At 34.5% G+C, this 26,323-nt stretch overlaps 4 protein-coding genes and 2 long non-coding RNA genes across 11 annotated transcripts in view; 3 read left to right on the top strand and 3 right to left on the bottom strand.

Moving 5' to 3' along the window:
* LOC145724374 (arrestin homolog) overlaps positions 1 to 12,085 on the bottom strand; it is a 40,983-nt gene extending 28,898 nt beyond the window's left edge. Inside the window, exons 1-4 of one of the 3 annotated variants that reach the window (XM_081972629.1) lie at positions 11,613 to 12,085; positions 11,377 to 11,477; positions 11,232 to 11,273; positions 3,967 to 4,131 (exon numbers count right to left, since the gene is read on the bottom strand). In XM_081972629.1, coding sequence (XP_081828755.1) covers positions 3,967 to 4,131; positions 11,232 to 11,273; positions 11,377 to 11,441 — 272 coding nt within the window. In that variant the 5' untranslated portion in view covers positions 11,442 to 11,477; positions 11,613 to 12,085. Of the gene's footprint in view, positions 1 to 3,129; positions 3,525 to 3,966; positions 4,185 to 7,612; positions 7,755 to 11,231; positions 11,274 to 11,376; positions 11,478 to 11,612 lie in introns of those variants that run through there. The other 2 variants (XM_081972631.1, XM_081972630.1) reach the window with 2 other exon arrangements.
* On the bottom strand, positions 4,428 to 7,614 carry LOC145724390 (uncharacterized). 2 transcript variants are annotated; one of them, XM_081972662.1, is made up of 4 exons: positions 6,328 to 7,614; positions 6,039 to 6,268; positions 5,764 to 5,854; positions 4,428 to 5,709 (listed from the first exon to the last, which is right to left on the bottom strand). In XM_081972662.1, exons 1-4 carry the CDS (start codon positions 6,453 to 6,455, stop codon positions 5,010 to 5,012), a joined length of 1,149 nt encoding a protein of 382 aa, XP_081828788.1. In that variant the 5' UTR covers positions 6,456 to 7,614; the 3' UTR covers positions 4,428 to 5,009. The 2 variants fall into 2 exon arrangements, with proteins under 2 accessions (XP_081828788.1, XP_081828787.1); XM_081972661.1 differs by having other exon boundaries at positions 4,428 to 5,854.
* LOC145724435 (uncharacterized) lies at positions 7,608 to 7,985 on the top strand. The gene is made up of 3 exons (XR_014176998.1): positions 7,608 to 7,643; positions 7,705 to 7,776; positions 7,844 to 7,985. It is a non-coding gene; the product is annotated as an uncharacterized LOC145724435 (long non-coding RNA).
* A 349-nt stretch (positions 12,086 to 12,434) lies between the features above and the next one.
* Positions 12,435 to 22,575, top strand: vtd (RAD21 cohesin complex component verthandi). 2 transcript variants are annotated; one of them, XM_081972610.1, is made up of 17 exons: positions 12,435 to 12,639; positions 12,842 to 13,047; positions 14,320 to 14,566; positions 14,631 to 14,814; positions 14,871 to 15,018; positions 15,076 to 15,238; positions 15,299 to 15,458; positions 15,510 to 15,612; positions 15,756 to 15,857; positions 17,526 to 17,644; positions 17,747 to 17,914; positions 17,977 to 18,145; positions 18,206 to 18,445; positions 19,648 to 19,803; positions 19,885 to 20,051; positions 20,156 to 20,272; positions 20,984 to 22,575. In XM_081972610.1, the coding sequence occupies exons 2-17, from the start codon at positions 12,921 to 12,923 to the stop codon at positions 21,263 to 21,265; spliced, it is 2,652 nt and encodes an 883-aa protein (XP_081828736.1). In that variant the 5' UTR covers positions 12,435 to 12,639; positions 12,842 to 12,920; the 3' UTR covers positions 21,266 to 22,575. The 2 variants fall into 2 exon arrangements, with proteins under 2 accessions (XP_081828736.1, XP_081828735.1); XM_081972609.1 differs by having other exon boundaries at positions 15,741 to 15,857.
* Positions 22,576 to 23,206, bottom strand: LOC145724438 (uncharacterized). The gene is made up of 2 exons (XR_014177001.1): positions 22,900 to 23,206; positions 22,576 to 22,838 (listed from the first exon to the last, which is right to left on the bottom strand). It is a non-coding gene; the product is annotated as an uncharacterized LOC145724438 (long non-coding RNA).
* Position 23,207: 1 nt separating this feature from the next.
* Positions 23,208 to 26,186, top strand: LOC145724378 (uncharacterized). 2 transcript variants are annotated; one of them, XM_081972641.1, is made up of 8 exons: positions 23,208 to 23,479; positions 23,716 to 23,914; positions 24,051 to 24,340; positions 24,644 to 24,727; positions 24,791 to 24,962; positions 25,128 to 25,328; positions 25,609 to 25,769; positions 25,820 to 26,186. In XM_081972641.1, the coding sequence occupies exons 1-8, from the start codon at positions 23,291 to 23,293 to the stop codon at positions 26,048 to 26,050; spliced, it is 1,527 nt and encodes a 508-aa protein (XP_081828767.1). In that variant the 5' UTR covers positions 23,208 to 23,290; the 3' UTR covers positions 26,051 to 26,186. The 2 variants fall into 2 exon arrangements, with proteins under 2 accessions (XP_081828767.1, XP_081828768.1); XM_081972642.1 differs by having other exon boundaries at positions 23,209 to 23,479; positions 25,140 to 25,328.
* The last annotated feature ends 137 nt before the right edge of the window (positions 26,187 to 26,323 follow it).

Below are 26,323 nucleotides of genomic sequence, written 5' to 3'. Positions count from 1 at the left end.
TTAAACGTATACGAGAGCTCCTGGATGCCTAATGTATTTACATTGCAAACACGTGGCGACAAAAAAAAATGATGCGGTGTCCATTTCGTAAGGCTACTCTTGCCGGTAACGAGCCCCACTTTTAATTAAAGCAAGCAAATATCACATCCGACGAGACGAATAAATGTTCAGGTGTAATTACAGTTTATAACATTTTTCCGGTTTAATTAGATTTCTACAGTTTCCAGTTTCGTTGTACACTACAAAAATATAGTATTTCATAGAAATTGAGCATTAAGGAACCATAGTATCATTTTAGAGGCTTAATAAACAGTATGATTGGGTCCTGACTCGCCTGGTGCGACATAAAAGGAGAATAAACAGAAACGCCACACGTTTCGGATCAATATTGGACGCATCAATCAGAAAATAATGTACCATCATACAAATTGAAGCAAAATTTCGGTGTGCAGCACACGACATCCATATCCATAGTCCCCAGGACAGATTTTCATGCATATTATATTGATTACCTTAGTTGCATTGACCTAGTTGAATTAATAAGGGTCGCAGAAGGACCTTATCATGTAAACCCGCTAGGGAAATTATGCTTAACTTTAATCAATTTTCAAGTTTGATTATGCTTAATAAATATAGAAGAGTGGTCACTTGTTTAAGTTGATTTATATTTGGTAACATTGAAAAAGTGACAAATGACAGTGACACTCACGATGGCAAACTTATGACGTCATTATTTGCATATTTCTGTCTGGAGTAATTAATTATAATTTTCCGACTTTGATGGTGATTATCGTAATAACTTCGGCACTAATGGAAAAAAAAGTAATTTGGAAAAAGTAAACGCATAAAAAGCGTGTTTTCCTAAAGCTTTGTAATTCTTTTAACGAGGTTAAAAGCAACTTTCCTTGGTATAAGCACCTTCGTTGGCAATAAATATTAAGTGGCCCCGCAACGCCCCTAAACTTTGAAAAAGCTACTTCATCCATTCAAACCTTTCAGTTCGGAGCAGCTCATTTAATTTAGGATTTAATGGCCGCAGGAATTTCTATTTCAACCGATTGCTCTAGTTCAAAGCGAACTTAATTTCAGATTCACGTTTATTAGTCTGTTTTCTGTCTATATTTTTGTAAAAAAAATGCACTTAATAAATTGGCGCTTAATTCATTTCTAGTTACTTTAGAAAGGTAACACCACAATACTGCTGTCATGTTTTTAACAGTTTGACAGATGTCCAAACTTCCGCAAGATATCTCTATCATTAAAGTAATGAATAGAAGACAAAACTAGAATCGACTATCTTAAAAATAACCATTTTTCAAGAAAATAAAGACAATTTATTTCTTTATTCTTTTTTTTAGTAGAAAAGACAAACTTTTGTAGAGATGTCAAGTGTTTTCTATTTTTAGTAGGGTTGTAGTAGTATTACTTGATGAACTTTAAAGGAGGTGGGATCAAAAGTTGAGTTTTTGTTTGTTGATTGTCAGGAGAAACTTTTAATGAGAGCTGGAAAGTACATTTTCTAAAAGTTCAAGCAAAAATCACAATACATAGGTATATTGAAGATCAGGAGATCTTAGAAAGCTAATTCCTTCCGGAAAATAGCTTGGCATCCCTAGATTTTTATTCAAGTAAACTTATTTTTTTAATTTATTTAAATCTTCTTTATTTGCTGAATCAGAATCTCTTCAACTTCATGGTAATAATTACAAACAAATTGATACATCATCCTCATCAGTTTATATGACTACTGCCTGAATCGTAAAATCTCCAATCTAGCTTCGTCCGATAACGAATTTTTTTATTATACTCATTTTTCCGGGCCGCAAAGTAAAAAGTTTTTCGCATTTTGCGTCAGTTATTATGATTGGTAAATCCAGTGACCTTCCTGTGTAAAAGACGAGTAAAACATAAGGGTAAAACACTCTTTCGCCTGATATCCCTAGGGTGCTTTTTTATTCGTACATTTAAGCCCCATTTGCCTTTCCTCTTAGGAATTTACGATCGGATGACGTGGTAAAAGTCAATAGAAGGTCAAAAGTCAATGTTGTGTGTCGGAAAAAAAGCAGAATTAGTCCATTTTATACAGAAAGTGATGCTTTATTAGGTCTGTTCTGTTTCAAATTGAAAATGTTGACCAATTACCAGACATTTAGGTAATTTTTAACGGGGAATTTTTTGAAAAAATATCATTACTGAAATTAAATTCAGTATAAAATTGATGTCGCAAAACAGAAATATTCAGATATCGCTCCTATAGTGCTATTAACCAGAATGATTGGTACTTTGTTTAGCCAAGATAAACAGATTACCTTTGCTGTAACAAATTACCAATGATAAATATAATTTTTTTAGAGTAAACCTGTCCGACGTTGCCGTTGTAGTCAAATAATGCAACTTAATGACATATGAACGTAATATTTCAATCAGAGTTTACTTCAACAGACATATTTTTATAAAAAAAATGCGCAATAACTAGAATAGTGACAACGTCGCAACTGTCACAGTGAAGTAAATTTTTACATTTTTCTTATTAGTGATTAGTCATGATATTTATGGCAATCGGTTAGATTTGTTTAGACAATTACACCAACAAATATAACATTTAAAATATGTCAAAACTAACTTACATTAAACAACGTAGAAAGTATATAATGACGCTCTTAGCGCGCTCCATGACGTAACGTGACAGCGAAATGAATCTGTCAACATAGAAAACATTATACATCTAGATTTACATGTCAATGGAACTGTTTGAAGTCACGTTTTGACAGATTGGAAGTAGCTATTACGATAATTTCTCCGCGAGAGGGCGTTTTGCAAGGCACACTATATATGTTTTGCTAAGCCGGTTATAAATGGTGTGCTGTCACATTAAACAACAGAAACTCTACAATAGTTGGGAAATGTTTTATTGTTTTTCTATTTGTTAATATAAGGTTTTGATAAAAAGGTGTGTACTATAAGTAATAATTAGTAAGTCGGATTAATGGTGAACCTGCTTTTACCAACAATGCAAATACAATAATAGTATACCTAGATAACTCTACAACATGCTATTTGTGATGCTATTTTATACTGTATATCCAGGTAATAAGTTCATCAACAAAAAAGTAATTCAACAATACGCACCTGATAAATATTTTCATGGCGAGAGTACAGAATTAGATCATCCATTCAGGAGTTTCTTTCGGGATTAGGAAACTTAAACTTGCTAGAAGTTGCTCTTGGTTCATAATCTGACACTCTCATATCACTCACAAATATGCAACTTTAACTTTTAATATACTTTTTAGTACTTTAGTGTGATTTCAACAGACATATTTTTAGAACTATGTGACAACAACAATGACAACTAGTAATTAATCGTTTTCTTTCGGATCTAAACCCGATATGATCCAAAAATCACGTGGCCTACGTATAATTTTGTAATCATGGGGTCATGTGATTTTTAAAAAAAAATAAAGTGGTTCCCTCCGGCGGTGGATTCTATCGAAATAGCTTTTAGTAAAATGTCAAATTTTGTGTCTTCATGGCCTCCTATTTAAGATGGAGATCTAGATTTATAATGTTTTCCATGTCTGTCGAATGACAACAAGGCATTTGACAGTTGTAACTTAAATGCGTCTGAAGTGAAATATGCTCATATTGTAATGGAAAATAAAACAAAAACTTGGCAACAGTGTTATGGCTGTCATTTTTAGTGAAGTGTGAGTAAAGTTAAGTTTGACACTTCGGCGGTTCTCTCTGTACAAGTTAGGATTAAGGTTGATTAATCAATTCTGAATTTCTCACATTTGAGTACTAAATTAAACTTAGTTCACTTTTTAATTTCACATTAAGTGGTTTCGCGAAAAATGGCGACAGCTAAAGTGACAGACAGTGATGCCACATCTAATCAGAACTGCAGCTATAAGTTTATGTTAATCATCGATTTCATAAAAGTTTTCTCAATAATTTAAAACTTACCGAAACGTTAACGTAATTTGTCCATACACTTTACGATCGTCTACGAATTCTGGATCGACCAATAAAACTCCGGTGAGCCGATCGATTTGACCTTGAGACGCCACCAAATCCCGTGATGCCAGGTAGATTGTCAGTTTGCTGTTTGGGGACGACTTCTTAAACACCCTTAAAACATGAAGAACATGATTAATATGTTAGTTCTAAAGCCGGCCGTAGAGCTCGAATCAGCTAAGAAAAGGCCACGGCCGTCATCAAACGATGATGTCACGATCTCTGTACGTCTCGCTTTAAATATTGCTGCCTTCGTTACTTTCCAAGTTGATGCAGCGAGTCAATGGCGTGCTATTCTCTGCTCAGTGAAATGAAATTTAATTAACGTAAATAGGTGTAGTTTTTGCTTTTTCATTTCATAAATTGTATTAAAACAGGATAGGTAAGTAGGTTTTATAAAACAAACCAAATACATATACATACATAATATTGACGCTTTGAGAACAAAATTGGCCTAGGTCTCTGGTCCCATTTCTTTAAATATTAATTTAAAAAATAAACAAGAAAACAAGCAAAGGGTAAATTAAAAAAACATACAGTGTGTTTCGGTTAAAAAGATCTGTGCAAATTATTTTTCTGCTGTAGCTGCAGGGTGATGATTGATGAAGAATATTAAATACCAATTAGTTTAAATCCAAATTATATAACTTAACTTAGGGCAATGTTAACCACAAAAAAACATTGTCTTGGGGCAATTAATCAATTATTGGAAGATAAAAATAGGCAGCTGGTTTCTTTTTTCAATTATTCTTAATTTGAAGGTCCTACAGTGCAGCTAGACCTTGAAAATGAAGTCTCAAAGTAACTTTCAGCTTGCCTTTGCATCGTTTTTGATATACAGGGTTTCATGAAGAAGAGGTAATATTTAAAATTTGTTATCTTTGTTAAATTTAATAATCATATATTTTTATAAATTTGATAATTTTGTTTATTTATAAATACATATACATATACAAATTACGAATTCATAACATAAAACAAAAATCCAAAACTTAGTCTAGGAGTGAGCATCCTAATTCTTCTTCGGATAAACTGGCATCACATTCATCATCATCACCAGAATCTTCATCGCTATCATCAGATGAACCAGTGTTAACAGTAAAAATAAGCTGGTCCACTGTATCATCAAAAATATGCTCTTTTTTTATGAGCTCCTCTTCATACTTTTTTACATGCTGGCAAATGTCAAACCACTCTTTTTCAGACACCTCTTGAAATTTTTGTTTTGTTAAAGCTTCGGTATCAGACAATTTAAAAGTGGTATTATGAGCTGCTACCCAATTTTTAACCAAAGCCCAAATTTTTTCTATTGGGTTTAATTCTGGATGGTAGGGTGGTAAACGCAACACAAGATGCCCATGTTGTTCTAACAGCCTATCTAAGTTATATTGTGGAGGAAATCTAAATTTATTTTCTTGTATGATTTGATACAGCTCTGGCTTTGTTAAATGAGGATCTGCTGGGATTCCTTTTTCCACTAGCCAACTTAACATATCTCCTTTTTTAGTAGCCGTTGTAATATTTTTGTTAACAGTAACATTGTGGTAGGCTGCATTGTCTATAATAAGGACTGAGCGGTCAGGTAAATTAGGAAGCAATTGCTTTTTTACCCAAGTCATGAAATTTATTCGTTTTAAGCGAATGTCATATGATTCACACAAGAATTTTCTTTTGTCTGGTGTCTTCTGCCACCTACAAAAGATAAAGTTATTTTGATGTACATGATTGCCAAGATGTAAAACATACTTAAATCCAATGTTCTTAAGCAATCGCCCTAAGCTGCTTACACTAATGGATTCAGTCAAGATTTGCTGGTCAATAATTTTTTGCAAAATACCTGTAAAGATAAAAAATAATCCCATTTTAGTCTAAATTTTGTTGTTTTAAATTTTCAATTAACACATTATCAAGGTTTATACATATAGCAAACTAGGCTTACATTTAATTGTAAAAAACATGGTAAGTTCTGCTAGAAAAACTCTGAAGACTCTGTAGGTATACCTAATGTATTATAAACTTACCTTTTAATGTTGGAAGTTTTTTCTCAAGAATATAGAAATCATAAATAATTTCTCTGATTCTTTTGATTTCATCAGGTTTGATGTTATCCAATTTTAATTTTTTAATCTGTCCCTTCTTTGTAGGAGTGTGAAATGATGAGCTTGGCCCTCCCCATTCAACATGTAGTGCTTCTCTAGATATCTTCTGCACAGTAGATCTAGACACCCCTGTAGCTGCTATAGTTCTCTCTCTAAAATGATATTTATTATATTATTCAACGTTTTCGTCGTTTTTAATCAAAGACAATACCTGTAGTTATTCAAAGGAATGGAAACTCCTTCTGCCTCCTTCTTCATAAATTCTAAGACGTTACTTACAATTTCACGCCCTTGGCTGTGTATCACAACACCTTTCTTCCCAATCTTTTTTGGAGACATTATGACAAATTAACGATTTTTACTTATAACACGTGAACTCAAACTGCGACCATCAACAATACAACCAAAACACCAGACTAAAACGGAAACTAACCTAACCTAATTTTTAAACTCAACCTGTCCGCCACTACATTTTTTTAAACTTGGCAACATCGTTTAGAGTGCCGGCTAGTAAAAGCATGTAAAAGGGTCCATCTGTCCCTGGCCGCACCCGCATTTGTTTTAATTGTGCCCAAGTAAAAAACCGTACTACGTTGCCAAGTGGCTTTTTGACCGCTTAAGAATTTATTTTCGGGAATATTTTAATAGGACGCCTCTGATTATATCTAATGCGACGGCAACTGTAGAAGGAGAAAGAAATAGTTTTAAAAACTGCGTCATTGATGATGCGGTGGCCTTTTCTCATCTGAATCGAGCTCTAGAGCTCGAATCAGCTAAGAAAAGGCCACAGGCGTCATCAAACGATGATGTCACGATCTCTGTACGTCTCGCTTTAAATATTGCTGCTCTCGTTACTTTCCAAGTTGTTGCAGCCAGTCAGTGGCGTGCTATTATTTTATCAGTAAAATGAAACATTTTCGTCGTTTTTAATAAAGAAAATAAAAGACAACAAGTTTTTCAAAGGAATGGAAACTCCTTCTGCTTCTTTCTTCATAAATTGTAAGACGTTACTGACGATTTCACGGCCTTGGCTGTATATGATAACACCTTTCTTTCCAACCTTTTTGAAAGACATTTTGACAAAATAACGTTTTTTATTCATAACACTATGTGAACTTCAACTGCGACCATCAACAATACAACCAAAACACCAGACTAAAACGGAACCTAACCTAACCCCCTAAGTCTCCCTGTCCGCCACTACATTTTTTTAAACTTGGCAACACCGTTTAGAGTGCCGGCTAGTAAAAGCATATAAAAAGGTCCAAATGTACCTGGCCGCTGCCGCATCTGTTTTAATTGTGTCCAAGTAAAAACCGTACTACGTTGCCAAGTGGCTTTTTGACCGCTTAACAATATATTTTCGGGAATATTTTAATAGGACGCCTCTGATTATATCTAATGCGACGGCAACTGTAGAAGGAGAAAGAAATAGTTTTAAAAACTGCGTCATTGATGATGCGGTGGCCTTTTCTCATCTGATTCGAGCTCTACACGTTCCAGTCTACCGGATGTCTTCATGCATAGGTAACAATCCTGTGCAATTTTGATCTGATTTCGTATATGATCGGCTTTCCATCTGGTGCAGGCAAAATGAGAAAGTTTTAAAACTGGTAACACAAACTTCGTTCAGCATACTAAAATATCCCTTTTCGCAATCGTAAGGAAAATAACCAATTTCCTAAATACAACAATGGCGCTAAACTTTCTTTGTTTTGCATTTTCAGAACAGAAAACAGTTTTGAACAGGCTGTTAACCGATTTGTCATAACCCAGCAGAACAACTGACTGGTTAATAATAGCTAATTAATGTGAACAAAACAAAACGGCAAAAGCTTTTCGCAAAACCAGTTAAACGTTTAAAGTTAAAACTAAGAGGAATACAGTGGCAAATTGCTACTGAAACATCGTTTATTAAGGGACGAGGAAGAGACGGCAACTTTGTGAAAGTTTCTTGGTTATTTCCCTTGGGGGTAGAAATGTTTTTCCAGAGAAAAACGGAAAATTTTGATCTTGGGAAAGGTTTGTCTTAATTACAATGTGCTTCTAATAGGAGCGACTATGTAATGGCCCTGCTATTTACAATAAATCAATAAAGATGTATTAACTGAATAATGTAGAGGTAAAATGGAGAATACGATTTCTTCTAAAAAGTTGTTTACTCTCCTTCCACCAATATTTGTTTTCTGTTTTTATTATTAAAGGAAAAACAACTTTGTTTCCCAGTTAGGTAAGGTTCCTGCTTATTTAGCTAACTTAATTTCAAATGTTAGTGGAGGTAAAAGAGTGATTGGTAAAAATTCTATTACAGGGTGTGAAATTATTCACAAAATCAACCAAAAAGTGTTTTTTTACAGTTGGTCACATGAACTGTAAGTGGGCTTTCACACCAAAGTAGCCTGGAAGCAGAAGAAGCATGCTACTTATTTTAAAACCTACATTACGTTTGAATATATTTTTATAGATACCATCTTGTAAAGCTCGGAAAGGTGCCATAAGAAAGTATTTTTTTGATATAATTTCAAATAACTAAAAACGACTTCGTATATCTCTTACGGTCATCTTTACCTTGGTACAGGGGTGCTTAAAATGACGTATATGGTTCTGTAATACTAACCATTTAATACTAACTATTTGTCTTAACAATGAGAAAACTCAATTTGAGTATTGTCCATAAAACAACATATAAAAAAAAATTAAATAAACTATTACAAAAACGCGTTGCGCGTGTTCTTATACATTAGGCACAGTGAAACTATGCAGAAAATCAAACAAACTTGGACCTAAAAATTGCACAACTTGACGTAAAAAAGACGAATAACGTGACATCATAGGAAATCCAATTCAAAACTTTTACCATTAGTGTGCTTTTCTGCAAATTTTTCTGTTATTTACATAAACAAAAACTAGAAACTAATAACATTTCAAAGTAAACTTAACCCGAATGAAACCCTGGATCATTTACTCCTCGTACTTGTAATATAAATTTCATATCCTTTGGCTGGATAGTTTGCCGTTTTGCGTGAAACGCCGCCAATTGAATATCCGTAAACAGGTCGACCAAATAATGTTCGCAAGCTGTTTGTAGAGCCTGTCAACGTCAAAATATTAATAATATTTGAAAATGCGGCCAAGTAAGTTTTCAAATGGCACCTTTAAACAATCCGCCGTTACTCGAAAATCGGGTCCAATAATTTCTCGAATTAATCTAGAGAAAGGCAATTTTGGAATCACATCCTCTGTGCCTATTTGTAAACGCTTTATCTCTGCGAGAGTAGTCCTATTAAATTTTACCCAATGGGTTACTGTACCATAACGCATCATTATATCTCGAGTTTTCTGTGGTGCGCCTGACTTTTTTCGCATGATGAGACCTGATGAATTAAAAAAAAAATCAGTTTTTTGCATAAATATTGTGTTTTTGTTGCGCAAAGATGCTTGAAAAATAAAGCCACAACCAAAATGACATTTTTATGTATAGGTCCACTGTCCAGCCAACAAATCACTCAGTCAAGTTTTTTGATATCTCTTATAGTTTTTTCAGATATTGGCATTCATACCTCTGCAATTTAATAAAAAATTGTTTCACATATTTGCTCTTTTTGAGCAGATAGCTTTTCAAGGACACAGGTCTCATTTTTTGTTTTTTTGCTTATTACTTTATTGAAAAGGTGAACATTATCATCAAAAATGAAAGAATGTCAGTTAAAATGCAATGAAAGTCTTTTTAAAATCTGGGGGTTACAACCCTGAAATTTGCTGTGTAGCCAGTTAATTAACCATAAAATTCAGAGACCTACCTATTTGAACACCATAAATTGAAGTAGTCTACTGATATCCATATAAATAATTGAAAAACTGTTATTCTTAACTTCTTCAATGGTCATTTACTAGTAAATCAAAGATTGACACATCATGGTCAACTATTGAAAGAAACTACAATTCTGCATGGATATAATATTTGTTATAATACAAAAACTAGAATTTCCAAGGTTTAAAATAGCTACCTAATCACTAATCATAGTTAATGTTTTTCATGTAAATTTACAGATTAAAATACTTTGGATAAGTGAACATTTTGGTTAGATGGTCAATTACTGGTACAGTGATTTGGTTTTTTACACCCAGTAAATTTGTTGTTGATACATTGGTCACAAGACCAAAAACATTATAGACATCAATCAACCAATTAAAGCCGACATTTTTCTGATTTTTAGTTTTATTTTGAGTATCAATCACTGCAAACAGGCCTATTGAGTAAAAAAATACAGTTTTTTTTATCTTCTAACAGTGTTTTGTTGATTTCATCATAACAGCTTTATATGCTCTGTGTCTTTCTCCCATTGATCAGTTGACCTAGATGAATGTGTGTTTGACTTATCTTAGTTCAATACAGGTCATTTTCAAAGCTTGTACTGTTTTTTCACTTTAGAAATTCATTTTATGATAAACAGGGACACAAATGTATTAACCTCACTTTTACCCATAGAAACATTTTACCTGATAAAAATGTTAGTTTTAAATGAAAAAACCCACCTTTTTACCCTGACCTAACCATGTTTTCTTTAGCTCTCAAATATCTCTAGCATTTTTCATCTAGGCCTTGCAATCTTTAGGTAGTTTACAAAAAATCAGTTTTGGGACTTGGCAAAGTAAAAAACAGTTTTCAACTTAATTTAGAACTCAAGCAAACTTTGCGCAAATTTCAAAATAATTTGATCTTAACTTACCTTTCAATTAGAGTCAATTCAGGCTTATTTTTGTGTAACAATTTGAAATAAAACGGCTGGAACCACTAATACATTTAAAACCAAACTACACTACAGTTTAATTAACCTCAAACTTGAATTTTCAAAAACTTTGACAGCAATGACAGCGTCTGGTAATTAACGGTCGGAAAGAGCGGGAACACGGAAACCACTACAACTATTCCGTTTGACAGTCGACAATTCCTTGCTGAAGTGCTAAAGCAATGCTAACACTGCTAAGACCGTTTGTGTAACTGACTGAAAATTGGTTTTTATAAGCTTTAATATTTATTGATTACTTTCTCAACTTCTCTAAAATACTACTGACATCATCTAAACAAAGTACCGTGCACAAAAAAGCATTTACCTTTGCGAACTTAACGATGACTCTGGCGGTTTAGATTCCTCTCTACAAAGAAAAATACAGTTTTTAAATTGTTTTGTAACTGTTTGTCATTGAAATCTTTCTAAGAAAAGTGCAGAATTTTTTTTTCTTGAACAAATTTACTCACTTATTGAAATCTCTGCTGGTCCCTGGCTCTTGATGAGCTGATTTGTCCTCACTTTCAATTGTCATTTTAGAGTGTTATCACTTATCACATTTAAACAAAATCTGAAACCAAATTTTCCTAATTATAATCAGGTACAAGAATCCCAAGATAACAATAATTTTTCTTCGCCAATTTCAATTTGATGTAACTCACATTAAATTAGTTTTTAGTTTATCTACTCAAGACTCTAAACTTACCTTCGGGGTGAACCAGGTTAATCAAAACCAAACAACACTATTTAAATAGATATTCACTTCAAATCATTTTCATTAGACACGCTGTATTAATTAAACTGAAAAATAATGTACTATTTATTTCAGTAGATAGATTTTCGCGCCGTACATTTAATAAGACGTCGCGCTTGCGCCCCAATCTGCACCAGCTTTCCGGCTGAAAGATCCGGATCGACTAAAAAGTAAATTCGGGGACTGCACGCCTGGAAAATGGAAATTCTGATGTTCTGCCAGAGTCAAGGAGAATGAGAGAGCCACTATAGAGCCAATAGGACATGATATGCAAAGTAAACCATGTAGCATGAAGCCTTAATACAGGAGAATGGTGCGATTCGGACTGTACAAATTCAAAATGCAAAATTTAAAGAAATTCTCCATTTCAATTTGTTCTTATCAGAAACAAGTTGTTCTATAAATGAATTATCCTGTGTATTGGACAAATCTATTTTTGTGAATTGTGATTTGTGTTGGTGTTTTCACCTCATTGTTTTCTTATCAATTGTGTCTGAGGCAATTACGGAACGCACTGCAGTAGTCAGTTGACATAATTTTTATTTGACGCTACTTCGACAGAGGCGGATCCTTTGTACAATGTTGTCTGAGCGGTCAAAATTACAGCTCTTTACCGTTATTCCCAGATTAATCTTACAGCTTGGTTGTACTCATAACTTTGTAATTAATAAATAATCATTAAATTACATAGGCTAGTTAAATGTTTTAACAAGCGTGTTTATCTTAACAGCTAACAGTCTGTATTTAAACTTCAAACGAGTTAAGCGATGTTAAAAATTGGTAAATGAAACCAAATGCGGCAACGTGGCAGAGACATAAACATAAACGGCTCGCCGCCATATTGACGTGTCTGTGTGTATCGGGACCGAAAAGTGATGCTTTTTTAAGTTTTTCTCGTTTGGAATGGACGAACTGGAATTATTCGCTCTTAAAACAAGACCGAAAGCTTGGATTAAAACGGGAACGTAAAAATTTCCCGGTAAGTTTGCGTTTTTGTTATGTTTTCCAGTTTGAGCGCCAACGCCAATACCCTAGGCTGCTTCTGTTTCTGCTAGGTTCTACTCCTTTGAACTTCTTTAATTTTCAATATTTCAACCCCGTTACACTTCTTCCATACACACTGTTTTTATAATATTCTACTGTCACAGCTGTAACCAGTAATTTACAACCTCAATTTTTAGGTCTGTGTTTATATTGTATACAGACAGAGGAAGAAAACACAACCCCAATCTGAAACAGGGACACAGTCAGTGAGGTACAATGTTTTACTCACATTTTATTTTGGCCAAGAAAGGCCCTTTGGCTCGCATTTGGTTGGCCGCACATTGGGACAAGAAGATAACCAAGGCACATGTGTTTGAAACAAATATTGAAACATCAGTCGATGGTAAGTACAAGTGCAGGCTTGCTTGTTTTTATATTCTTGTTTGATTAGTGCCTAAAAGGATTCAACTCCCAGGTTGCACAAGTCTGTAAAATCCTATCCTAAAGATACTAAAAAAAAAACTAATTTCTACTATTTATGAGACCTAAAACCTAAACAAGGCATTTTGTATGTGTATGATAAGGTTAGGTTAGTTGTGGTTTAAACAATAAAACCTTTTATTAAAGTAGTCTGTGATAAGTAGTATATTTTTAATGTCAATAAACTAAAATACCCTCTAATGTTGTTCTGATATTGTTAAAAGTATAGTAAAGCTGTTGTTCTTTAGGAAACCCTAGAACATACACCAGTATGCTGTATAATATTGTAATGGTTTAAGTATGTTTAGTTTATAATGTGATTGATTGAATATGATGCATTACAGTAAAAATCACAGTCTGAATCTGACTAACACATAATCTTTCAAAATGACTTGAAGTGTATGTGGTAGTAGAGAGAAAATACATTAATGAAACTGTAGTTTGATTGCAATCAGGTCCTTAGATTTTAGTAGATTTATAAATGGTTCTAAACAGTTTTAGTAGGCTATTTTTGTATTTGTGAAATATTTTTAAGAAGTTAAAATGATGGACTTTAGGTTAATTGATGTTACATTTTACAGCTGTATGCACCACTATTTGGTTTAATCTGGATTGGTGTATCCAGCTTAAATAATTCTTTGATTAATGTGTTATCCACCACCATTCTCTATTTACCAATTAGTTAATCTTTTAAACAATTTGACAAAGCTGCAAAATTAAACAGAAAAAGAAAGAATATGCTTGTGTATATGCCTAACTTGTGTGTTGACTTTGTTATAGTTTGAATGTTTGATTTTTGATATTATTTGTTATTAATATCAGCAAAAATTTTAAAATATCTTTTTCAATCAGAGGATCATTCAATTCTATTTCCTCTGGAAACCATTCCAACATTTTGGCTTTCTCAATCAAAATCGTCGACTATAATAAGTTTTTCTTGGAAATCTAAACTCCAATATATCCATTTTGTATTGTGTGTTTTTAGTATATCATAATATAGAAAAATTTGTTTTAAACAAACCTGTGACAGGAAGAAACTATTTTTTTACTTTTGAGGTTAAGAAGTTAGTGGGATACAATTATTGACAGTTTAAACTTGTTTTTATACATAATTTAATTTTGAAACAAAACACTTGTATCTCTAAAGATAAACAAAATCCCATAGATGCATTAATTCTAAATCTTTTTTCTTCAGGTATAATCAAACCTAAAGTAAAGCTAGCTTTGCGTACTTCCGGCCATTTACTGCTTGGAGTGGTCAGAATCTATTCGCGCAAAGCGAAATATCTATTGGCCGATTGCAATGAAGCGTTCGTCAAAATCAAAATGGCCTTTAGGCCCGGCATGGTGGATTTACCGGAAGAGCATCGTGAAGCTGCCGTCAATGCCATCACGCTGCCGGAAGTGTTTCACGATTTTGACACAACCATACCGGAGTTAAAGTAAGTCAATCATTTCCGTTACACTAGTTATAACATGAAGTAACTTTATTTCTTTTGCAAATAGTGACGTTGACATTGAAGCCCAATTCAGTTTGAACCAATCACGGGCAGAGGAGATAACGATGAGAGAGGAATACGGGAACATATCTTTAGTGACTCACGATGACGGTTTTGGCGATATTGGGTTTGACACTGATGCACCTGAACTTATGCGACATGCCGGTGATCTGGAACCTTCCATGGAACAAGTTAGTGTTCTTTCAGATTTAATTGTGTTCCCCAGTCATTTTCATTAAACTTTCAGAGTAATTTACTGTTTAGTGAACCTGTCCTAGACAGGGACTCTTTACATAAAGATGTGAGTGAACCGCGTCCCTCCACTTCCGGCACACACCAATCTCATGAACAACCCATGGAAATTGACGCCGGTGTTCAAGATGATAATTTAATGTGTATGTATTTTTTTTTTTTTTTTTTTGAGCCAAACTTTACTGTTATATTGTGACTAGCTGGGGGACTATTTGAGGGTGGTTTATTTGATGAGGCGCCCATGGGTGAAGTACCTCCTGTTGATGCTAGCATCCCCGTTCCATCACAGAATTTATCTACGCAAGACAGTGATGATGATGGTGATATGGATAATTTTGGCGGTCCACCCTCTATTGGTATGAGGTGAGTTTTTTCTACACAAGGCTAGTAAACTTGGTAATAACACTCAAATTTGTTGTCCAGTTCGAACGACGGTTCGAGACCGCCCACTCCACTAGAAGATCATTCACAGCCTCCTTCAAACAGGCCTCTTTCACCTTCTCATCTGTCGATAGCACCACATTCGCCCGCGCCTAGTCTCAGATCGATAAGAAGCGCCCAACCTACCCCCGCGCCTCCTGAGGTAAGAAAAATAGTTGCAAAAATCTGTAAAGCAAATTTAACCTCAATTTAGATTCCACAAGTTGAGGAAGTGCCCCAACCTGACCAGACCACGTTGTTAAACAACGAAGAAGAAAGTTTCGCCCTGCCGCCAGTCGATACAACCGCTCTTAAAGGTATCACCGTCATACTAATGGATGTTGTGAATGCATTTTGTCGTTGATTTTTCTTTCTTTTCTGCACCGTTTCTGTCCCTATCCGACTCTTTCTTTTCATCCGGAGGACTGCTCTTATCTCTGAATAGATTTATACGTTTTAGGCACGAGCAAGGCGAAACGGAAGCGAAAACTCATCATCGACGAGGTGAAGAATATTAGCGGCGAGGAGATGAAGAATCAGCTGAGCGATACCAGCGATATCGGTAAGTCTTTATATGGTTTTTGATTTTAGTTAAATCTAATGACAAAATCATGAAAATTGGTCCAAAAACTAAAAAATGAGCAAAATCAATCAAAATCACGAAAATTGGTTCAAAAACTAAAAAATAGCAAAATCATGAAAATTGATCAAATCACGAAAATTGGTTCAAAAACTAAAAAATAGCAAAATCATGAAAATTGATCAAAATTACGAAAATTGGTGCAAAAACTAAAAAATAGCAAAATCATGAAAATTGATCAAATCACGAAAATTGGTTAAAAAACTAAAAAATAGCAAAATCATGAAAATTGATCAAAACATGAGAATTGGTTCAAAAACTAAAAAATTAGCAAAATTATGAAAATCGATCAAAATCACGAAAATTGGGTTAAAAACTAAAAAATAGCAAAATCATGAAAATTGATCAAATCACGAAAATTGGTTAAAAAACTAAAAAATAGCAAAATCATGAAAATTGATCAAAACATGAAAATTGGTTCAAAAACTAAAAAATTAGCAAAATTATGAAAATCGATCAAAATCACGAAAATTGGGTTAAAAACTAAAAAATAGCAAAATTATGAAAATTGATCTAAACATGAAAATTGGTCCAAAAACTAAAAAATGAGCAAAATCATGAAAAAACATGAAAATTGGTCCAAAAACTAGTTAGATTAGTTAAATTAGATCATAAACAGTATTTCTAAATGTAATTTGTTTCTCTCTAAATCACAAGTAAGAATTTTCCGTCCTGTTTACGAAAAAATGTGGTTATTGATTCAATGTTTCAATTGTTTCAAAATCACATTTACATATTATTCAATTTGTTTTCAAACATTATTTGAACAAATTTGAGGACAGTGACTTTATTTCTTATTTAAAGACAATGGAGTCGTCTACTATAGTGGAATTTAAGGTTCCAAATATAATATTTGTAAAATTTATAAATTTAAACGTGCTATTACGTCTTACATTTCAATATTACATCCTTAGTAATTTTAATTTTATAACATACATGGAAGTCTAAAGGTAGGAAGCAAATGTTAAAATATCTTATTTGGACAGCTCTTACTATTGTACAACAAAACACTTAAATGGTATTTTTTCCAGCAAAATATAACTTTCTAAACCTAAATTACTATAAAATAAACATAAAATATAATTTACGGTTGACGTTTAGTTAAAATTGGTATTAGACATACATCCATGTAGGATGATCACTATGAACTGAAGAGAGATGGGCACCTTTTCTACGTCACAGATATATGGTGTACCAAATAAGTAAGGTTTTTTTACAACAACAAAAAATGCAAAAATTGTTTTGTAGGCGACCTCATTGTCTGTCAGTGCTTGAGTTTAACATACTTTTTTCCCAGCCAGAGGAGAGTATGTTCAGTTGGTTACCTAAGTACACAATTTTAGCTAGCTGGGCGCCCTGGACGGGTATAAAATACAACGACCAATTACAGCATATACTGTAGTGAGATTAGTAATTTGCTACATAGCCAAAACGAGAGTCACAAATAAAAGAAAAACCATAATTTTGAGAGTTTAATTTTTTAAATAAGCTTAAAGAAAACAGTTTTTTGAATGTAATACGTTGTTTAACATGTTGTACTTAAGCAGTTTAAAATTATGTTTTCTAATTAAATTTACTTCTGTGACGTAGTAACGTCTTTGGATTTGGCGCCGCCTACCAAACGGCTGATGCACTGGAAAGAAACCGGCGGAGTGGAAAAGTTATTTGCTCTTCCAGCTCGACCAATACCGGCCCGCATATTATTCCAGGTTAGTTAACGTCGTTGTTTGTTACTTTTTAAACTTTCTTTAACTAACAATAATATAAGTGTGTTGTATAAGTTTTTTTTAACATGTTTGTTATTTTTGCAGATATATCAACGGCACTTAACCTTGAAAACTATCCGAAATGAAGATTTTGCCATGCTGGGAGATGCCGACTCGCTGGCTTTGGAACAAGCGAGAGACCACGACGAACCGAGCGCAGAACCCGCCACCCCAGCGAAAAGGGGTAGAAAACGAAAAGTTGTCGAGGAACCCGTTAGTTTTGATTTTTTATCCAAGTGTGTTAAGTGTGTGGTGTTAAATTTGTTACTTTGCAGAATCAAACTCCTTTGCACGTTCCTGATGAATCTTCAGTGCATATTCCGTCATTGTATCATCCGTCGCCTGAGACCTTACCACCTTCGACACCAATTCCGCAGCATCAGTCGCCACTGCCGCCCCCCGGCACTCCACTACATCCACCGGGAACGCCCTTACATCATTCTGGTAAGTACGGTTTTAGCTGCCGAAAACATGTGCAGACGGTAGGGACTAATTTGCGTACAGGAACACCAATACACGCACCGGGTACTCCAATGCATCCCTCTCAGCTCGGACTGCCCCCAGGTACTCCCAGCGGCTCTTCATACGGCGTGCCGCCTCCCACCCCCAGCTACGTGGGCAGCGGCTATCCAGAAACGCCGGCTGCCATAACCGGTCAAACTCCGTTGCATATCCCAGAAGGCGAAATGCCACACTTGGCCGCCGATCAAGTCCAGTCCATTTTACAGCAACAGGACACCTTAGGTGAGGGTTTCAATGTTCAATTTATATACAGGGTGTTGTTAAATTGTAGCTTGAACCACAGCATTATTCTAGAAAAGCTGAAAAAATACGGAATAGGAGGTGCTGCTTATTCTTCGCTAGAATCATATTTGATGCATAGAACGCAAAGTGTTAAGTTGTATGCTCACCAAGAGCAAGTCAAATATAGCAAATTATGTATCATTCGCGGAGTACCGCAGGGTAGCATTCTAGGTCCACTTTTATATTCACAATATGTCTTAACGATCTTCCATTAAATGTTGTGTTCCGTCGCCTGGTCAGTTATGCTGATGATACCAATTTGGTAATGCACGCAAAAACATTTGTTTCTCTTGAAGAACTTTGTATATACCATTTCGAGCATATAGAGAGGTGGTTTAGTCAGAACCGTCTTACTGTAAATATGGATAAAACCCAGTGTATCATTTTCAAAACGAGTAATAATTTGGTGGAACTTCCAGAAAGCATAACTCTCAAGACTAACACTGTACCTATAAGTAATAATACCAAACTATTGGGGCTGCAGGTAGATGCTGGCCAGGCTATCATTGGCATGCTATGCTTTGAGAATTTTAGCTAAACACTGTAGCTTAGACACATTAAGAATTGCTTATTATGGAACAGTGTATTCATTGCTTAAATTCAATATCATATTCTGGGGAAACAGGACTAACATAAGCTTGCTGTTCACTAACCAAAAAGTCGCACTAAGAATAATCACCAAGTCGCCACCGTTAACTACTTGTCGAAATGCATTTAGAAATAATAATCTTCTAACTTTGCCAGCAATATCAATTTTTGAACACATATTGTTTTTAAAACGAAATCCAAATTTATTTGAACGTTTCTTAGAAAATCACTCACACAACACAAGAGGTAGTCAGAATCAGTACAACCTTGCCCATATTTTTCGATAAAATGCTTTAATTCTTTACCTAGAAAGCTTCGAGAAACACAAGGTTTGGGTAAGTTTAAAAAGGATTTGTTTAATCTTCTCGTTTTCATCGAACCTTACAATTTTGAGGAGTTCTTTCAAAAAGTGCAACGTTCTTAGCAATAAGTTAAATATGTATACATCTATCCACTGATACTAGATACTTTTTTCTTCTTTGACGTGTTTAACCATAATTACCCTGTAATTACTTGTTTTAAATAAAAGCTGTTATCTATCTATCTATATTCAGGCCTACCACATATGACGCCGCAAGCCCATCCGGACGATTTGTTGGCGCATCAGCAAATGAGTGGGCTGGCTCATCCCCAGCTAGCTCCCGGACATTTGGGTTTGCCACCACAGTATGGGTTGGACCAACAACATATGTTGGGTCAGCATATGCCAGGTAATGAGTTGACAAGGATAAGGAATCCTACAATTTTAATTACTGAGTAAACTATTATAAGTTTCTTTTTATTATTTTGAGGTGTTCCTCATATGCCGATGGGTATCCCATCAGTTATGGCAGTACAACCGCCAACTGGTAACCAGTCAATACGGTCTGAACATAGTATACATCCGCAATTACCCGAACGACCGTTGGAACAATTACAAGAAGATTTACCCCCCATGGAGAATATGGGATATGATCAGGTCAGTGTGTTGTTTTTGCTTAATTTTTTTTGGTCATAATAATTTTTGATTCAAACTGTAAAAAAGTGATATATTAGCAAGGTTCAGTTGAAATTGTTTTCCAGATGGCTAATATGGGCTATGACGATCAGATGCTGGGTCAAACGCCGCACGCGGGCATGTCCGAACGAGTACATTCGCCCTGGGCCGGCGATTACGACTTGCCACCTTCAGTGGATCCTGTAAGTTCCATTTTTCAAATACAGGGTGAGGTAGCCAGTCAGTTAATTGCCACCTTAATTTTCTCCATGTCTGGCTATTTTATTAAGAAATTCCAAAACATGTAAACAGTATTGCTTAATATCTAGAAATTGTATTAACTTTTTTAAAGAAAAGAAACAGTAATTAAGGCAATTTTTCCGAACTGCAATAATTGTTTGTTGTAAACAACTCTGTAGCTTTCTAAGACCTTACTTTTAAAGTTTTTAAGGTTTGGTTGAATACTGAAAACATTAACAGAAGAACTAGTGGCAATACACAGTCAGATGCAGTGTTCAATTAAAATTTATTGTGTATTCTGTAAAAAACGCATTGTATAATGACGTTTGTTTGAACTCTTACTGAGGGAAAAACGAATGCAAATTGTAGTACTTCACCAAGAGCAATTCGTATAAATGCTGTCGTGCAAAATCAACAATAACAAATTGAGCCTTTGTTGCTATTGTTTGTACTCTAACTTAAGTTGGTCAAGTTACAGACTATCAGTTGACAGACAGGACAGCCTTTCATTGGCGTTTTATGATTCTGAATCACTATTTTGCCTGCTTGCATTAGAGATTAGCATCAAGAATGTATTTAGTACCATTAAGACTGTATCTACAATCCAAATAATTGACAATTCTGACATTTATTAAACAGTAATAATGTTGAAAATAAACATATGGAAATTACAGGCTGAAGAACAGCAGGTAGACGAAACGGACGAGCAATTTGAAGAGCGCGTTCTCAACAAACGAGCTTATCAACTGTTCTTAACGGTGCGCGGACGGCTCCAACAAAACAATCAAATGAACTTATCCGAGATCTGTTTGCGGAACAAGCGCAAACAGGCGGCGCAAAAGTTTTACAGTTTGTTGGTGCTCAAAAAGTTCCAAGTGCTCGAGCTGGAACAGCAGGGCGCTTACCAGGAAGTGCACGTCTCGAAAGGACCGAAATTCGAAAATCCTGTCATCTAAACACTTCCGTTTGATTGGATTATCAATTTGAGAGTGAAGTGGATGTTTTATACGAGTGCGGGTGAGTGAGGTTAGAGAATCTTTTTTGCTTTTCTAAAAAAAAAAAAAATAAAAGTGTTTTGGTAAGTGTCAAATCTGGGATGAGCTTAGAACGTTTAGGAGAAGGTTAAAATTAGTCCCTCATAAGTTAAGTTTTTCTTGAGAAGGAAAACTTAAGTTATAAGAAAAACATGTTTTTGCTGCAGACTGAAAACAATTCTAGATTTGAAATTTACAATTATTGAAAAGAATTTCTACATGCATCCTTTATATTATACAAATCATCGCAGCTTTGTATAGAAAAATGTTTATATATTTTATTAAATTTTAGTAGTTTGTCTATATTAGAGTTACTAGGACATTATACATACTAAAATAAGGAAAAAGAGATGATGTGCAAGTGAGACGAACTTACTCGATTTTTTTGTGAAAGAAATGAAAACTATTTGGGATCAAAAACACTACTTTATTGTAAAATAATTATTTTTGATTGAGTTTTTGGCCAAAAAACTGTGTTGTACATTAATATACAGAGTGATTTTCGTTACATTGTTTTTGTCGCATCACTCTGTATATTTGAATGTGTCCGGCGTATAATAATTCAACAAAAAAAGAATAGTTTTTTTCACTTTCAGGAGCAAATAGTTATTTTTTTTGCTAATTTTGTAAAACTGGTGTAAAGTGACATGACATTTTTGCATTCATTTAAATTCTTCTGAATTCATTTATACGGCGGACCAATTCATCAAAAACCCTGTTTATACGTTAAAGCACTTAAAAACAATTATTTAGGTTAACTTTTTAGATTGTTGCTTTTTCAAGCCAAAGTTAGAATTTGAATCTAAAAGTCTGTTTGTTTAATATTTTGTTACTATCTAGAGTGAAGATATTTCAACGTGGAAATAATTTCACTTTAGATCACCATAACAGATTATGTCTAAGTGTAACATTTTTAGTGACGAATTTCAGTCGTATTTGTGTATTATGACTAAAAAAAAGAACACAATGCAGTACAAATTTTTGTAAAATTCGATGAATTTAATTAAGTACATATTATATTTTTTTGCGGCACTTTTGAAAATTGTATTTTTGGTGTATTGTAACTTTTGTTTAAGATTTGTGTGTCTTTATTTTTACTATTATTATTTAAAATTACTTTGTACTATTTTCAGTTTTTAGTGATGAAAGTGTTTCTTTAAAATGATAATATATTTCAAAACTGTTATTATATTGATAATGTTTATAGTAAAATAAATAGTAAAACTAGGAAAGCCTTGTTACGTTTATTTATTGTGCCGTCTGGAAGTCCTTTAAATAAACGTCGAAAAACTAAAATTATTAAAAATTTAGAACAATTGAGCTAACGTGGAAGTTTTGGCTTTTTTGAACAACTTTTGTATGAACAAATTTTTACTGTAGTTCCCTCGAAGTACGTCGTCCTGACGTCATATTCGCACCATCTATCATAAAGCGTCAAGGAACGTGTAGTTCAGAATGTGACCACACTGAAGCTGTTTTTTTCAACACTATTGCCCTAAAGAGGTTTATGTAAATTGACAAAAAAGCGTGCAAAACAAATTAATCACGTGACTTACGTTTTGTCCATCTTTTTGTTAGAGAACATAAGGGATTATCACAAACTTACTTCTGTAAAATAGAGAAGTTATAACAAATTTGTTTAATTCACATTTAAAAAGACATTGAAGAATGAAAATGAATAGTCCTGGGTTTTGGAAGGGCCATCATTGACACTAACCGCTGTGACGTCACAGCGGTCCAAATGCATCATTCCGATTCACCGATTGTCTATCCTCCGTACGTGTTAGAAAAAGACACCAGATATACTCGAGTAAGTGCAGGGTTTCAACTGATCCCACTAGAAGTGAGGTTAGGGCGCTCTGTTTGAATCGTTATTATAAACTTCAAAAATTGTTTTGTTGTTGCTCGGCGGTTTTTGTCTCATATTTTCACTTCTTTAGCCGGGAGATGAACAAAAACGGTTCGAACAAAAGTAAAAAATGCGTAATCAGCTGGGAAACTCATCCGAAAAACTTGCTGAAAAATTTTTGTTCGCTTATGGAACATCAAAGTTTGGTGGATGTGGTGCTTAGTTGCGGCAGCAACACAATTCAGGCTCACAAGTTTGTTTTGGCAGCGAACAGCCCCTTGTTCAGGGTAAACATTCATTTACTTATTAATACGGTGTCTTATGGTAAAGCCAGACATACTGTGACAACACAGTCCTTGAAAAAAAGGCAGTGTTTGTGAAATGCTTGTGTTATGCAACATGATTGGATGATGTCTCTGTTGCATAAAATCAAGCTTTTTCTAACTGGTTACTAAAATAGCTATTTTCCATTTCCAATTAAACTGAAAAACTGTTAGATACAGTACACATTTTTTTGTTACAGGAGGAGTTTGAAAAAAACCCATCTATACAGCAAATAACCATATCAGGTTGCGATTTCACAATCCTTAAATGTGTGGTGGAAATCATGTATTGTGGACATACTCTTATTAATGAACTGGACATGAAGTTTTTTATTGCCATTATTCGATTGTTTGAAATGAAGTATTTAGAAAATGTATTCCTTGATCATCCAGCAGCAAGTAAGCAAAAATACATGACTTAGTATACTTTACATTCAGTTTCTTAGGGTGTCAGTATAGGTTATAGCTTTAACCAGGGAAAAAGGGTTGTTTATATGACCACTAAAATAATAATACTTTCTTTATGAATCCACAGAGGAAGAAGTAATTTTACCCAAACCCCAATTCCTAACAAAAAAACCCAAATATCCATCTTTTGCCTACCAAACCGCAGGACCAGCGCAAAACCATGTCATCGCACCGTCTTTGGGAAAAAATCCCGATTCAGCTCCTGTCACGGTGACAGTAGTCAATGGAAACGATTTTTCCAATGCGGTTAATATGGTAAAACCGTTAACCGAATTCCATGTCCCGTTAACTGAACCATTATCCGTAATTTCTAATTTTAAATCCTATGCCAGAGGCAAGCGCACTCTAAAACAACAGGTAAATTATAGCATGTATCAATTTTTGTGAGAAAGGAATATGAATTTGTTCAACTAGTTTTTAGTATAAATATCTAGATAGATTTGGGTGATGTAACCCGCCAAAGTCATCTAATTTCTCTATCTTCCAGAAAGAAAAAGATAAAGGGTTTTTAATTTTAAGGTTTCACAAGAATTGGTCACGTGTTGACACCTAAATATTCAACTGTCAAATCATAATAGTTTCATAGAGCTGTTCATGTGTGGCCACATGACATTTTATAAAATTCTGTTTTAAAATTACCTCTTTAATTATGAATTTCAGGCTGAACAGGCTTGCGTCAAAGAAGCCCAAGCGTCGAGGTTGGCTTTGGCCAGTTTGCAGAAGGAAATAGCGGCGGCGCCACAAGTATTTTTTCCGGTTTTGCGTCAATTTTCTGTTAATTTACAGCGTGGCTGCTCCTTTTTTCAGATAAACAGTTTCATTATAGAGGACACTTGTGCCGAAACGACCGTGGAAAACTTTATTCCGCACCCCGAAACCAATTCGCTGGTTCAAGTTTTAAATTACAACGATTTGATGAACCGCAATCTGGAAAATGTTTTGTTAATGCCGATGCCGATCGTTTCAAATCAAAATTCTGGTAATACTAATAAGTTCAATCAACATGAATTTGACAGACAGACATTATTACCACGTGACGTCACGATGACGTTAATTTGGGAAAACTGTCAAATTACGTCGTTGTGACGTCACGTGCACTGTGGCTCCCTCCAGGGAGCGTGAAAATAAATGATCATCCAAATAGAACATTTTTCAGGTTTTAAACACCTGCCAACTAACAACCAAAATGGCGTTCAAATTGAAAAAAAAGCGTTGGCTGCAGACAAATTAAAATCCATTTTAGAGGGTAACAGCACGGCAAACGTGGAGGTTATGTACAAAGATGCTGACGGGAACTATGTGCCGGTTAACGAAGAGGTTTTGCAAAGTTTGGCAGCAAGGGAAGGTCAGTAAATTAATTTTTGAGCCAAATGTTGTGTGAGGTTATTAATGATACACATACTTATTCTAAGGCCACATGTGCGGCATTTGCGTAAATCGCAGCACTGGGTGTGGCCAAGAAAAAGCAGCAAGTTGAAAACTGTGTTTTTTGACCAATCACAAACTACCTACTGTGTTGAAATTTACCCAAATGCTGTACCTGTAGGCTTACTATAAAATAAAATGTAAAATTTTATTTTTAAAGTTATTTGTGTCAGATTAAACTACATAATATCTGCTTATAGGATTGCAGTATCAAGTGATCGATGAGGATGGTCAGATTAGCGAATTGCAAGAGGTCCAAGTGATCGAAAAAATCGACAAACTGTTGCACAACGTCATTAACGCTCCCCCAGACAACGCTATTTGTCTTAAAGATTCCTCGAAGATTAGTTACCTTGCGGAGGTGAAATTTGGCTTTAAATAAGATTAATTTTTAAATATTTAAATTTATAGGAAGAAAAAAACGAGAAAAATATTCAAGCAGTGCCAAAAATCGCTTTGGATCTGCCAACTTTGAGCGAACCCAGCGGGATTTCTGACCAGGAATTGAAATTCTCACCAGAAATGTTTTTTAACGATATCGGCGGTAATAATATTCAAGATGAGGTAACAGTTGTGGAAACTGATGATGTCTTCGTGGAAACTACCAATTCCATCAAAACCGAATACAGTAATACCGTTTAGTGTTTTAAGTTGCATCCATTTGTCTTGGTATTTTTGAATGATAATTGAACTAGCCTTCTTTTTATGCATATTAATTCTTTATCGTCATTTTGTTTCTTGACGAAGCAAAACTGAAAATTAAAACAATTTAACATTTTATGTGCAGATGATTTATAATATAGGCAACCAACAGACTTTGATAATTTAAATTGCGCATCATCAGGGACACGAAAACAAAGAACAAACCACGCGCAAAAAAGACAGAGATAAACGCTGAAACTGAAACTACACGAT

The sequence above is a fragment of the Ips typographus genome, linkage group LG2 (assembly GCF_016097725.1).
Source record: "Ips typographus isolate SLU linkage group LG2, UJ_Ityp_2.0, whole genome shotgun sequence".
Lineage (NCBI taxonomy): Eukaryota > Metazoa > Arthropoda > Insecta > Coleoptera > Curculionidae > Ips > Ips typographus.
This window is presented reverse-complemented; position numbering and strand designations above follow the sequence as displayed.

What these genes read in the sequence shown, in the direction of transcription:
- LOC145724378 (XM_081972641.1), top strand. Translation starts at nt 23,291, where the DNA reads ATGAACAAAAACGGTTCGAACAAAAGTAAAAAATGCGTAATCAGCTGG. An exon ending in AAATAGCGGCGGCGCCACAA is followed by an intron (nt 24,728 to 24,790) that starts GTATTTTTTCCG and finishes TCCTTTTTTCAG; the next exon opens with ATAAACAGTTTCATTATAGA. An exon ending in CGTTTCAAATCAAAATTCTG is followed by an intron (nt 24,963 to 25,127) that starts GTAATACTAATA and finishes TCATCCAAATAG; the next exon opens with AACATTTTTCAGGTTTTAAA.
- vtd (XM_081972609.1), top strand. Translation starts at nt 12,921, where the DNA reads ATGTTTTACTCACATTTTATTTTGGCCAAGAAAGGCCCTTTGGCTCGC. An exon ending in CTACCCCCGCGCCTCCTGAG is followed by an intron (nt 15,459 to 15,509) that starts GTAAGAAAAATA and finishes ACCTCAATTTAG; the next exon opens with ATTCCACAAGTTGAGGAAGT. An exon ending in AACGCCCTTACATCATTCTG is followed by an intron (nt 18,146 to 18,205) that starts GTAAGTACGGTT and finishes ATTTGCGTACAG; the next exon opens with GAACACCAATACACGCACCG.
- LOC145724390 (XM_081972661.1), bottom strand. Translation starts at nt 6,455, where the DNA reads ATGTCTCCAAAAAAGATTGGGAAGAAAGGTGTTGTGATACACAGCCAA. An exon ending in ATTCCTTTGAATAACTACAG is followed by an intron (nt 6,269 to 6,327) that starts GTATTGTCTTTG and finishes ATATCATTTTAG; the next exon opens with AGAGAGAACTATAGCAGCTA. An exon ending in AAAACTTCCAACATTAAAAG is followed by an intron (nt 5,855 to 6,038) that starts GTAAGTTTATAA and finishes TTATCTTTACAG; the next exon opens with GTATTTTGCAAAAAATTATT.